This window comes from Phascolarctos cinereus, unplaced genomic scaffold (assembly GCF_003287225.1).
Source record: "Phascolarctos cinereus isolate Bilbo 61053 unplaced genomic scaffold, phaCin_HiC Scaffold_3;HRSCAF=262, whole genome shotgun sequence".
Taxonomy (NCBI): domain Eukaryota; kingdom Metazoa; phylum Chordata; class Mammalia; order Diprotodontia; family Phascolarctidae; genus Phascolarctos; species Phascolarctos cinereus.
This window is the reverse complement of record NW_027555736.1, coordinates 178,227,827-178,241,093: the sequence shown is the minus strand read 5'-3', so window position 1 is coordinate 178,241,093 and position 13,267 is coordinate 178,227,827. Positions and strand designations below refer to the sequence as shown.

The following is a 13,267-nucleotide window of genomic DNA, read 5'->3' as shown; positions in this document are numbered from 1 at the left end:
GTATATAGTGCATAGGAGGAGGTTCCTTTGATCATCATTCTAAAATAACAAAACTGATTTAGATCTTATTAGTGAGTCTTTATAGAAAAGTGGAGAGTATAGTAGAGTTTTGTCTAGTATGAGTTAAGTCAGAGGTGTCATGGACTACATGTGGCCCACAATACTCAACTGTGGCCTCTGTCAGATAAAATTGTAATTGGGAAATATTTAACAAAATAAATAAAAGTATAATAAAATATAGATAATATTACGTTTTAAAACTAAGCCAATAGTGCAGCCTGCATGGATTAAAGGCATCTGTTTCTATTTGAGTTTGACCCCACTTTACAAATTTCTCTGCTCCTTTTTTGTTTTTCTTTCTCTTTTGCTCGAATTCATTTGGAATAGTCTTATTTGAACAAATGATTATATCATAATACCCATTTTAAACTCATGGTGTTTTATTTTATGGATGAAACAAAATAAATTGATTCACAGTGTTCCAAGTATGTGAAAAGGCATTGAGCAGAGTTTTCTTTGAATCTCTTTCTAATTTTAAATTTTAGTCACTACCCGTAAGACCCTTAGTGGATACTCTAAGCTCCTTATTTTGACCTTTTTTCTCATTTCATCTGAAGGCTAATGCTATTCTCATACATAGTGGGTAAAGGGGCATTGTTGTGTCCATTTTATTGCTCACTGTTATTAATGTTCCTTTTTTCCTCCCTTTCCAGAATGGAGAGAAGCCATCTCATCCTGTGCAGATAATAAAAAATATGCCTCAAATGGCAAACTTTGTGTACAACATGTACATGCTTATGATCCAGAGTACACATTATAATCAGGTGAGGTAACTGGAGCCTGCTTTTCTTTAGAGAAATGTCTTGTGTAATGCAGAGTAAATTTCTGTAGTCTATAGGGTGCTTGATTCTTTCAAGTAAAGAACTAAATTCATGCAGGTTAGTGTTGCTTTTTACTTCTGTAAAGTTTTGGTCATCTGTTCATTTAGAATTCTCTACTAGGAATGGTTCAGTGAAATACTAGATTGCAGATTTCTTTGTAATAGATTTATAGTAATAGATACTTCCAAGTATCTAAAAGAAAGACTACTTTGTAATACTTCATTAAAAGTATATATTCTTATAAAGAATACTTTATAATAATTGTTAGTGCCTTCCTTGAGAACCTTCTGAATTCACTATTTGAGATGAAAGGGTTTTTTAAAGTATTATTGTATCTCTGCCCCATGAACAAGCTTTGTGTGCCATAATGAATGGAGAGCAAGGAGATTTGAATCAAAGTCTCACTTCTGATGCGTGCTGACCAGGCAAGTCACCTTATGTTTCAGTGCCCTAGGTAACTCTAAAATTATCTGGAGAAGTTTCATTGCTGAGAGTTTTCTAGACCAAGGAAATCATGTGTTTGCACTCCTCACCACCCCCAACTCCCACCATATTTATGACACGTTAGTAGAATTAAACATAATGATACTGACTCATATTTATATGGCACTTGAGGGTTTACATAGTTTGCAAAGCACATATCTGATTCTGCTCACAACCCTGTAGACCATACATGATGCAGTATATCGAGAGCTTGCCTCAGAGTCAGACTTGTTTCCAGTCTAACCTCCTGACATACAAACTGGCCATGGAACCTCTCAGTGCCCCAGACAGTTCTTGAAGTCTACAAATTGCTAAGCTGTTGATGACCTGCATTAGTGGAGGGAATATCTTCTCAGAGGTCCCTACACTAGTAATACTAATAAAGTCAAGAACTGAAGGGGACCCCCCACCCCGAGATTGTTTAGTACAACTTTCTCATTTTACAAATGAGGAAATAGGCCCAAAGAGTTTACTTCCCCGAGGTTATATAGGAGATTTGAACTCAGGTCCTCTGATTCCAAAGCCAGTGAGTGGTCTCTCCACTGTACTTTTCTAAGCCTATACTGCTTGTATTCTTCTCCCCTTGTACTCCCCCAAAAAAAAAGCTCTGAGGAAATACATATCTTTGTAATAAGATAAAGTGCAATATTAGCCATATGGTATATATTCACAAAAATACATCATTAGAATTCCTTGCATGAAAACTGGGTCAAGTTTTTAAAAAGTAGATATGCGTTTTGACTAAACAGACTCAATCAACTTTGCACTCTGTCAAGATAATCTTCAGAATTGTTTTTTTAGAAATTCTTAGAAAGCAGATTTTCCTAGGAAGCAAATGTGGCTATATAGAACAGATCAAAAAAATTGAATACTTGCCAGGGAATGTTGGGGATTTTGTTAATGGAAATTTCATGCCTTTTGGAATATTTGAGGATGAGAATTACAAAAGCAAGCCCTATTGGCCTTGGTAAGGATAGCACCATTTTTGAATGTGTTATTGGCAGTCTGTGATCATCGGTGACTCAGCTTACTTTTCTGTGCTTCAGTTTTGATATCTATAAAAGAGAAGTTATTCTGTATTGTAAAAATTAATTAGAAACAATATTTAATTGAAGTATTATCCTCTAAACCAAGTTCTGCATAAATTATCATTGTTATTAGGTTTTTAACTTAATATGTATGAATCCATAATGACCAGTCCTTTATTATCATTTAGTTGTTATGATCAAGTTCCCCATACCCTCCCCATCATAGTCACTGTTTAAATTGAAAAAGAAAATACGTAAGTACATATTCCTGTTGCCCTCATCCACATGACCAAATTCTGTTGAGAACCACAGAAATGACCATTTCAGTGAATGTAAAGCAGAAGTTCTTAACTTTTTCTGTGTTATGGACTCCTTTGGCAGTCTGGTGAACCCATTAAGGAAATGCTAAATTCCAGTGAGATGTTAGCAAAATAAAGTTCTAATATTTTTCCCATTGAAATCTATCAGACCCCTTGGAGGTCCTTGTGCTGCCAGGTTAAGAACCCCTAATGTAAAGTGATGATGGTGGAGTTCAGTCATAACGATTGTGTTAACATCTCTTTGAGGAAATGCACTGGGTTATTAGAGATGACAAAGCACTTGGACCTCATAATGTCCATGTGAAAAAGCTGCTGTTATTCCTCCTATCCCTTTGCCCCTCTTTCTTCTTCCCACTCTCTAAAGAGAGGTTGACCATTGTGGTTTATAAAATGCTTTGCTCACTTCTGAGGTCAAGTAATCCTCCTTTCTTACAGATGAAGAAACTCAGGTGAAGCGCCTTGCCTGTGGCTGAATAGATAAGTGTCAGAGCCAAGATCCAAACCTCTGTGTCCTGACTCTGAAGTCCAGTGCTCTCTCCATAGTTAATGCTGCATTTTTTCTTACTGCTTCAATTCACAAATATTAATGAGAATAAAATGACTGCATTATGTGCTGGACTATGGCAGGCTGTCCCATTATGAACATTCAGTATTGTCTTCACATACTATTTTGTTTGCTTGGGGGCAATAATTGTAGAAGAGAAAGAGGTTGGAGTTTGAATTCCAGTGACTTGGCCTTGATTTCCAATTCTGCTTCTTACTATTCCTGTGACTTAGGACAAATCACTTCCCCCCTCTAAGCCTCAGTTTCCTTATCTGTAAAATGAGAGAATTAGACTAGGTGACTTTTAAGAACTCCCTAGCTCTAAATCTAGTATTCTGTGATTCTGATATTTCTAATCAGAGAAGCCTAGGTACTTGGTACCACAAGAGGGAATAAACAGTATTTGTAATCAAGGAAGAAAATGTGACAGTGGGAACTAAGGTGGGTAAACAATGATTTTTTTGTTGTTTTGAAATTTGTAGACATGCTGAAATATTTTCTTCTTTTTCTTCTTTCTCATCAGGCTTTGCTACCTCCACCAGCTATGGTAGAAGAAAGTGATGCAGTTCAAAATCAGGAAGCAGAAATGGAAACTGAAGTAGAACCTGTCCATCAACCATCAGAGACTACCCCAACAACAGCTGAGGCTATTCTCACAATGGCAGAGGCTACTCCTGCCACAGAAGAGGCTAACCCCACAACAACAGAGAGCATAAAGACAGATTCCACACCTGTTCAAGCAGAGGTCCCATCCCTTTTGGCAGAAGTCACACCTACAACATCAAAGACTGATCAGTAAACCTGCCATCCACATTTGAACAGAACACTACTCATTGCTCTCTGAATATAGTATTACTTTTCTGCTTTCATGTTTGCCTACTACTTTGAGAGGACTGACTTAATGCTGAATTTCTATTATTGCTATACTTTCTGGTGTATATAGTTGGTTTTTTTTTAACTGTTCCAAATGTTAGGATCCATGGATCCATTAAAAAAATATATTTTGCAGCCTTGTTTCACTTATTAAGTCTCACAGAGGGTAACTCAAATCAATAATCTAAGGCAGAAACAAAATACATTGAAAATAAATAATAAAAAACGCCAAGTAGATGTTAAAATGAGGAAGAAGATTTTCTCCCTTCCCAGTACTCAAGTGAATTTGTGATCTCATTGATTTGGAACTTCCAGTGATGCAGATTATAACCCATCAATGCCTGGCCATCCTGTTTGGATTCTTGTCTTTGTCCTCCCATAAATTTAGAGCAGAGGGCCTTCCACTTGATATGCTGGAGGCCTTACCTCCTTCTTCTTATATCTGAAGGTTACCAGTAGAGCACTCTGGCAAACCACAGGTCACCCCTCACTCTTAGCATTTAACTGGGCTGTTTTCCCTTCCTGTTATATAATTCCATAATGATATTCTTTACTCCTGTTCTTCCAAGTTCCTTATTGTATATTGCAGCCTGCCCATACCATGCGGCTCTCCATTGCCTTTTGTATAATTCAGTTGAATTTTTCATAGATAGTTGTGTTCCATGTCTTGCTGCCATTTACAAACACCTATAGAATGTTGGTATCAAAAAGGTGGGACTTAGCTTTTGGGGTTTGCAGTTTCCCAGTGTTTCCGACTTGGTCTCTTTCTGTTCAGTGGTGGGCCTAACAAATTGTCCATCTGAACCATCTGTCTCAGATATACATACTGTTCAAATCTGGGCAATAGTCTTCATCTACTTGATATTGCCTTTGTGGATAGACACACCAAATTATTTTATATAAATATTTTCCATGATAATCAGTGGGTTTTTGGGGCCCCGTGCAGTACAAATACAATATCATCTACAAACGGGAGCAATTGGAGGACCTCACTGTCCAAAGAAGGAATACCTTTTTGACCTGGAGTTATCTACTGGACCTTCCCCATCACAATGGCAAATACCTATGGCAGGCATACATTTTCTTGTTTCATGCCTTACCTGTTTACTAACTGACTTATTGAACAGGATTATTTCCATTGTTATATATGCCAAGGAATCTTGAGTGGGTTAGATATATAATTGGGAGATTCGTTATTAAAAAAATCTGAGAAAGTGTTTTATTATCCTGAATCAGATGCCTTTTTCAAGTTTTTTTTTTGAGTCAACTAATAGTAAGCATAATGGAATCTTATATTCTTTACAACTTTTAGTTAATTATGAAATTATGGAGTTGGTGGTCCATTGTTCAGTATTTCTGGCAAAAGCCTTCGTGTTCCCTACTAATATCTTCATCCCAGAATGCCAACAGTTTATTTATAGAAACCTCTGAAAGATTTTCGGTAGGTGGGAGAGTAGTCATACAGGTCAGTAGCTATTTATCTCTTGGTCACTTTTTTTTTTTAAGTATTAATGAAGTCTGAAATTTTCCATCTAGGCTTTTCATATCTTTGCTTGCCTCAGCTGACTGGTATATTGGTCTCAACATTTTTACAATTGTGTCACCTTCAGCACACGTCTTCCTTCCCTGTATAAACTTTGTCCACTCTGTCTGCTTTTCCTAGTTTTGTTCCCTTCAGTATCATTTCTGCTTCCTGTTTGAGTACATCCAGGACCATAACGTTAAGATTCAAGTGTGGTGGTTCCACTCCTGTTAATGTAGAAATTTTTGTTCATTATGATTTTTGCAAATTTTTTCAATTTTTTCTTCTGTATGTAGTCTTCTTTCCATTTTTATCCTTAAATATGCTTGGTAGAACTTTGATATCTTGCACAGCTCTGTTGAAACTGGTTTTGCCCTCTGTTGATTGCTCTGTGAGGTGATCATGTTCATCATTAAGATTTTTCCAAAAGTTAACATGTCTGCCCCACTATTGCCTTTGGCAGCCATCTTTATTTTTGGCAAGTAAGTGAAATGCTAGTAACAGCACTTTCCAGGTTCTTTTGGTCTCGTTTTGGCAATTTACAATGGTCAAGCTTCTAACCAATGTTGTAACCAATTTGATGGCATTTCTGTTGTTCTTAGCATTTTGATTTTCACTTGTTTAAGTAGTTCAGTTTCCATTGTATGCTATTTTCCGCCCCCATCCTTGGTTTTTTACTAATTCTTTTCTTAGCTCTCACAAGTCTGACTTGTGGTCTGACTGTACACAGATTAGCTGACTTAGGGAAGACATCAATAACAAATCTTTTTTCTCTCTTCAAATGTAACCTTTTTATTCTTTGTGATGTTACTTAGTACTTGCCTTGTCTAACAACTGTTTTCTCAAAAGTGTTTTAACATAGATATGTGAGGGCTCCTGTGTCATCAACAAATCTTTGGCCTCTTATTCCTTATACTAGTACCAGGCTTTTTCCATATATATTTAGAAGATTTTACCAAGTTCTTTAGAATTTTTCTACCATTTTATCCTTTTGCAATGAATGCTGTAAAACTTGTAGTTATTTTCGTGGGGCCCATTTTGCAACAACGTCGTAGTACGTGATGAATGACCAAATATCCCATGAAGAAGTGTTTCTTGTTGACTTTGAGCTTGTGATAAAACCTACTACACCAACTGTCTTCATATCTCCAAGGAATGCTTGTTGCATTGAGCTGCAACTGTCTTTTTTTTTTATAGCAAGAATCAAAACTTAAATGATTGAGCTTTTCCTGCTCTATGTTCACTTACTGATCATTGGGAAATTTCATTTAGTGAGCTAATAATCAAATTAAAATTGATTAATGGTTTAAAAACTGATTCTTAATACCTTTCCCATAATATCCTTCGATTTTTTTTTCCTCAGCATTCCATGGCACAGGCACAGTCATCGCAGTACAGTGGCCTTTCTTGTTGCTGGCATTTGAGTTTTTACCTTGTCTCCAGAGAAGAGCAGGGTTTGCACATTATGATAGAGAAGTTGAGAAGTTGCACAGGAAAGCACCTTTGGAGATCATCTAGTTTTGTAAGAGAAAAATGAAATCCAGAGTTAGTGTGACTTGAGCCTGGTCTTCTGAGTCCAGTATTCTTTCCTTTATACTATACTTCTTTTCAAGGTTAAAATCACTTAACTTCGACTAATTCCTTCATGTCCCTATTCCCACTCCTACTACCCTAATACAGAATCTCCTCAGGTTATGCATGGATTGTTACAGCCTGATTCTCTTCCATCTTATATACTACTGCCAGTTATATCTTCCCAAGGTACCATTTTATCATGTCATCTTTCCCCACACATTCAAAAATTAGTATTTCTACAGTGCTTACATTGTTTTTTTACCTATTCAAATCCTACCTAGCCTTCAAGTTCCATTTTAAGCCCTGCCACCTATGTAAAGACTTTTAAACTCTTCTGCCCACATGAATATCTCCCTTTTCTTAATGCTTTAACTCTCATTACCTTTATCACATTTTAATACTTTGATTACATAGTTCCTTGTATTTTTTTTTTAAGATTTCACTGGTAAATAACTCCTTGTGGAAAATGTGTAAGAAGGATCTGGTTCCCTATAGCATGTATACAGTGTATCCCAAAAGTCTTAGTGCAGTTTTAAGCTTATTAAAGTGTTAGGACCTGAAGAGCTCAGCAAATACTTATTGAAATGAATTAAATTGGTGGATTAGGAAAGAGCAGACTCCTGTGAGAATTTTAGTGTCTCTAAGAGACTTGTTTAGGAGGCTAGGTGAATAGAGGGCTGGATCGGGGTCCAGAAGAACTGAATCAAATCCTTCCTTATGCACTCATAAACAGTGTGGCTCTGGCCCAGGATATAACCAAGTGTCAGAGAAAATATTTAAACCCAGGTCATCCTGACTCCAAGTCTATCTACTCACTTCAACACTCTCCTCACATTACATAAATTATACTCACCATACCAATCCAGCATTTCTTCCCGGTTACAAATGTGCTAAAATGAGAGGCCCCAGATAGGGAGCTTAAAATGTAAACCCATCTAAGATTTGGTAGTGTTGGCTTTTCATGTTTACATTTCCCAATTAGTTTAAAGGAAAGTTATCACTGGCAGGGAAGTGCTGACTTAATAGGGAAGATGAGAAATTGAGGTGATGGAATGATGAGATAAGTGAAATACTGAGAAAACCTCACAGGATAAATCTAGGGTCCAGAGGGTATGTGGGAGGGAGCTTTTTCTATCAGGGATTGAACTGGTTAGTCGGTTATGTAATTTCACCGATTATAAGAATTTGAAAGCAGGTGTTTGGGCATCTATGTGAGGCAGAGGCCTGGCAAAATGATTTTCATTGGTCAGAAGAGTATCTGGATAGACAAAGTTGAAAAGCAGCTTTAAAGTAATACTGTCTTTCTGGAAAAAAAGATTGATTTTTCTGTCTGCCCTCCAGGGATAGGGGTCATGATACCTGCAACCAAAGCAAGGAAACCAGTAATCTTCTTAATTAAATAAGCCTTTTTTTTTCAGTAATACAGATTACTGTTTAGCTGATCCAAGATCTTTCCACATCTTTCTCTGATTTGCAGCAAGTTATTGATTTTTGTCAAAGTAATAATGGCTGAGTTATTTTTAAATTGTTGCTGGAAGGACCAATGAGACACAGTGGACGACATGAGCAATTCAGGCTCATAAATTAAGGAGTCATTTTTAATCAGAATTAAATGGTACAGGGTCTGCAGCCAACGTGTGACAAATTCACATGAGAGTTGCCACAGCTTTCCCATTTCCATATGCAAGCATATTTGAAAACATCTCAAGGTTTTTAAAATTAAAATATGCATATTAAAAGATACTTTAAATTATACAAACTAGAGGCCAATTAAGAAATTGTGTTCACAGTCAAAGGGCATGACTCCCACCCCTCTTCCAACTAGATTATTTTTCATTTTTGTATCTTCTCCAGTGTTTTGTCCACAGTAGGAACTTAATAAGCTGTTTGTTGAAATTGGATGACGTAGCCTGAAGTGGTTCAGGAATTTTGATGGGGGTTAGGATGAGATAGCACTTCTAAAAGCTTCTCTCTGCTTAAACAAAGTAATATCTATTAGGAGGATTCTTAAGATAATGGAAGATGCAAGTTGAAATGATATTCAGAAAATTGAAAGGATGTCCTGAATGTCCAAATATTCTGAGTGCTCAGTGTTCCCATGGATTAGTAATTGCATTGCTTTGGTTACCCGCTTTGTGGGCCAAGCCTGATTCAGGCATTTCAGGTGGTTCAGGTTCAAAATTGGAACAGAATGAGACACTCACATGTTTAAATAACAGCTAAAACAAGTTTACTTAGCCATAGCATGGAACGGATATTCAGTTAATTCAGGTTATGTGCATCTCCCCTCAGCTTCATACAGAAACATGTAGTCAGAAAGCTGTCTTGACTTAGAAGATATCTGTCAAATCTAAATGGCACTGACTCCTTGTGGGCTGGCCTTTTGATATGCCAGGTGACCAGAAGCAACATTAATCCCTAGACCAATCCAGTCTCAGCAACAATTTCCCTAACTTGTAAGGGTTAAAACCTAACCTGTGTGACTGGATCCCTCTTTTAATTATTTCCTATTTTTTCTGTATCTAGCTTGCTTTGTATGTATTTGTTTGCATGTTGTCTCCCCCATTAGATTGTAAGCTCCTTGACAGCAGGGATGCATATTTGGGTTTAGAACCAAATGAGAAATAGGCCATCTAACATTTAACTAAAGGGTGTTTCCTTAGCCACAGAATGGAAAAGATTTTCATTTAGGATATAATGCTGGTTTAGATAGATACAGTTTCTCTCTCTCCATATGGAAATGTATCTGGTCAGAAGGGTGGGTTGATTGTCATCATAGGATGTCTGACAAGTCTAAGGGGCACTGACTTCTCATGGGCAGGCCTTTTTATTCCTCTAATGACTGATAAATTGCATCATTAACTTGTACCCTAGTCCTCTGGATTGGTCAAGTCTCAGATAACTTCCCTTCTTAAGAGGGAAAAAACTACCCTAGTCCAGGGGGTAGGTATTACTTCTACCTTGTTCCACCAGTGCCAATTGTAACCCACTTGTACATTCTCATTTTATGCTTTCTTTGTCCATATCTTCCTACAAATTCTCCATGAAAGTTACCCAGGAGGCTGAGGGCCTTCCTATAGGTCTTTTAACATCTTGTAGGGACCAATACAGCATTTGGGCTATCTGTCCCTAATTCTCAGTACATGTCTGACCCATCTCCTTTTCCAATTGTATTAAATCCCTTCTCATCATTGATAATACACTTTAGCTTAGTTATGTTCACCTACCATGCATCTCTCCATTGCCTTTTGAATCATCTGTGATTTTTGATTTACCATCACTAGAATATTGGTATTACAGAGGTGGTTTGATGCATCAGGGTGTAGCTTGAGATTGAAAGCACTTAATTTTCCAAGTTCAATCCTGCGTACTTTCTCCTGTTCAGTTCAGGTTCCATAAAGTTATGGAGTGCCTAAGATATAATTGCCATGGAATCAACATTGATTGCCCAACCAACTGGGAAATATGCATTTTTCTTCCATTTTTAAAATTTTTTGCTGTGTGGTTTATTGGACATCTTTCAGACTGCCATGGATCTCATTGGGAGTCTGTGTAGTATTCTGGAACTTGATGCAATCGAAACATCATTACAAGGATGATAGAGGAATGTTATGAGCAATAACACTTATCAAAATAGCTAAAAGTATGGGGGAAAGTTAGCCTTCAGAGAGCTCAGTGTGAAACCCTACAAAGCCAAATTACTCCAAGAGCATTTGTAGATTTAACTGGAAGGATATCAGATGAATGGATAATGGACAACATCTATGAAAATTTCCATAGTGATCTCTCATCACCAATGACAGTGAAACCATCACATTTGGACTAAATATCTCAGAACCCAATGTGCTATATAAGTAATTGGAGCTGCCACTTAAGATGATGAAATTGGTGAAAATGACAGAAACAGACCAAATATGCATGGAAGAAATCTATGCTGGAGGTAACATAATTTTGAAAGTATTAATGGATTAATTTTTAACATATGGAAAAGAGTAGAATATAGCAAATGTTTGGAAGGAAATCATGAGATGCTATCATTACCCCCTAAACAGCTACGATCAAACTACTGAATTATGTGCCTTACTTATCTCTAAAATTTTTATGAGGAGGATCTACACTGATATAAAAGACTTCTTTGATGAAAATATGAGAAGGGAACAGGCAGGCTTTTGAAGATTTTTTTTAAAAATAGAATTATATTGATTTCATGTTTTTGTATCATCTAGATTTCTCCATATTCCTCCTCCCATCACAGAGAGCCATACCTCATAACAGATTTTTTAAAAATCAGCAAAACTGATTCAAGAATCATTGATAAAATTTGATATTTTATGCTATGTTCCACACCCATGGACCAGACCTGCCCTCTCCCCACCCCAGCCTCTTGCAGATGTTTTCAATAGCAAGTCACATCTTTAGACAGAATTGACCAAAAGGCGTATTGTTTATTTTTGTTGATTATTTTAAAAATTGCATCGGTGGTACCCTATGTTTGAAATACTTTTCTTCTAATCTCCAATTCTTAGACCACTGGCTTCTTTTTAACTCTCATGTCTCAACTCAGGTGTCACCCCATGTATGACACTTTTCCCAGTCCCCCTTCTCCAGTCCCTTATCTGTATAAGATTACTTGCCATCTTCTCTATTTTTATTGTATGTACCAATTTCAGTATATGTTATCTCCCTGATTTGAATGTAAATTTATTGAGATCAGAGGCTGTTTTTTGCTTTTCTTTGTGTCCCCAATGCTTAGCACATGTGGTTCGTGGTATTTCGTAAGTTCTTACCAAATGTCTTTTAATTGGTTGGTTGATTGATTGATTGACTGATTATGCTAGATAAAAGAACAGAAGAATTCTAATGCTGCCATGGTTCCTCTGAAAGGCCTAGATGTTAGGTGTAATTTTGAAGTACTTGCATTAACTGCTTTTTAAGCCTCTCTCTTAGTCAGGGGACCATGGAAGTCTTCTTCAAGTCTTTCCTTTCCTTCATCTTCTACATCCAAATCTTTTTTCTTTATTGTCCAGATGTGTGGTTTCATTGACATAAGGGAATCCCTAGTGAGATAATGCCCTCTACTAGTGCAGGTCAGCAGTCAGCACTTTTATTATAGTTGAAAGTCTCTTCAATTTATAGTCTTAGAAAATTGACGAGGGCACTGAAAAATTAAATGACTTGCCCAGGGTCACACAGACAGGATGTGTCAGAGGTCTGCCATCTGATTCTCTGAGGCCAGCTTTCTATTCACCACACATTATATACACCACACCACTGCACTACACGCCATAGCTAATCCTACTTGCAAGACGAATCCTCTGTATTTGTCTGGTGACATTTTCTGTTTCCTGGTAAACTTGCTAGGATGACCTAGCCAATATTCTCTTTTCTTCTTCTAAATTTCATTATAACAATTGAATTTTGAAACAGCATATAATAGTGGATGGAGCACAGAGCTAGAGTCAGAAAAACCTGGGCTCATATCTTTCCTCAGACACTTATTAGTTCCATGACTTTGGGCAAGTTATTTAATCTTTCTGGCCCTTAGTTTTCTCATGAGTAATATGAGGGGAGTTAATGGCCTTAAAGGCCCCTTTCAAACTTAAATCTGTGATCTTTTGAGTCTCCTTAGAAGATTATGTGTCACCACTGTCTTTTTTTTTTATAATCTTAGGTGATATAAATTAGAGAATCAAGGAAGAAATTATCTTTCAGATCTATGGATGGAGAAAGAGTTCATGACTAAATAAGCAAGAGAATCACTCAAGATAAAATGGACAATTTTTATTTAAAATTTTAAAATTTTTGTTTCTACAAATTTAATGTAGTTAAAATTAGAAGTGAAACATAACTGGGGGAAAAGTCTTTGTAGCAAGTTTCATATCCAAGATGAATAAGGAATTGCTTCAAATTTATAAGAATAAAAGTCATTCCCCAATAGATAAGTGGTCAAAGGATATGAGCAAGTAGTTTTCAAAGGAAGAAATCCAAGAATAACTTAGTTATTAATAAAATAACCATATTAAAAATGTCCTAAATCACTA

The 13,267-nt window shown here is 36.7% G+C and overlaps 1 protein-coding gene across 1 annotated transcript in view; it reads left to right on the top strand.

Annotated features, from left to right (window-relative positions):
* AQR (aquarius intron-binding spliceosomal factor) overlaps positions 1-4,264 on the top strand; it is a 106,529-nt gene extending 102,265 nt beyond the window's left edge. Inside the window, exons 34-35 of the mRNA XM_020994828.2 lie at positions 714-824; positions 3,780-4,264. Of these exons, the coding sequence (XP_020850487.1) occupies positions 714-824; positions 3,780-4,055 (387 nt within the window). The 3' untranslated portion in view covers positions 4,056-4,264. The remainder of the gene's footprint in view (positions 1-713; positions 825-3,779) is intronic.
* Positions 4,265-13,267: the final 9,003 nt, after the last annotated feature.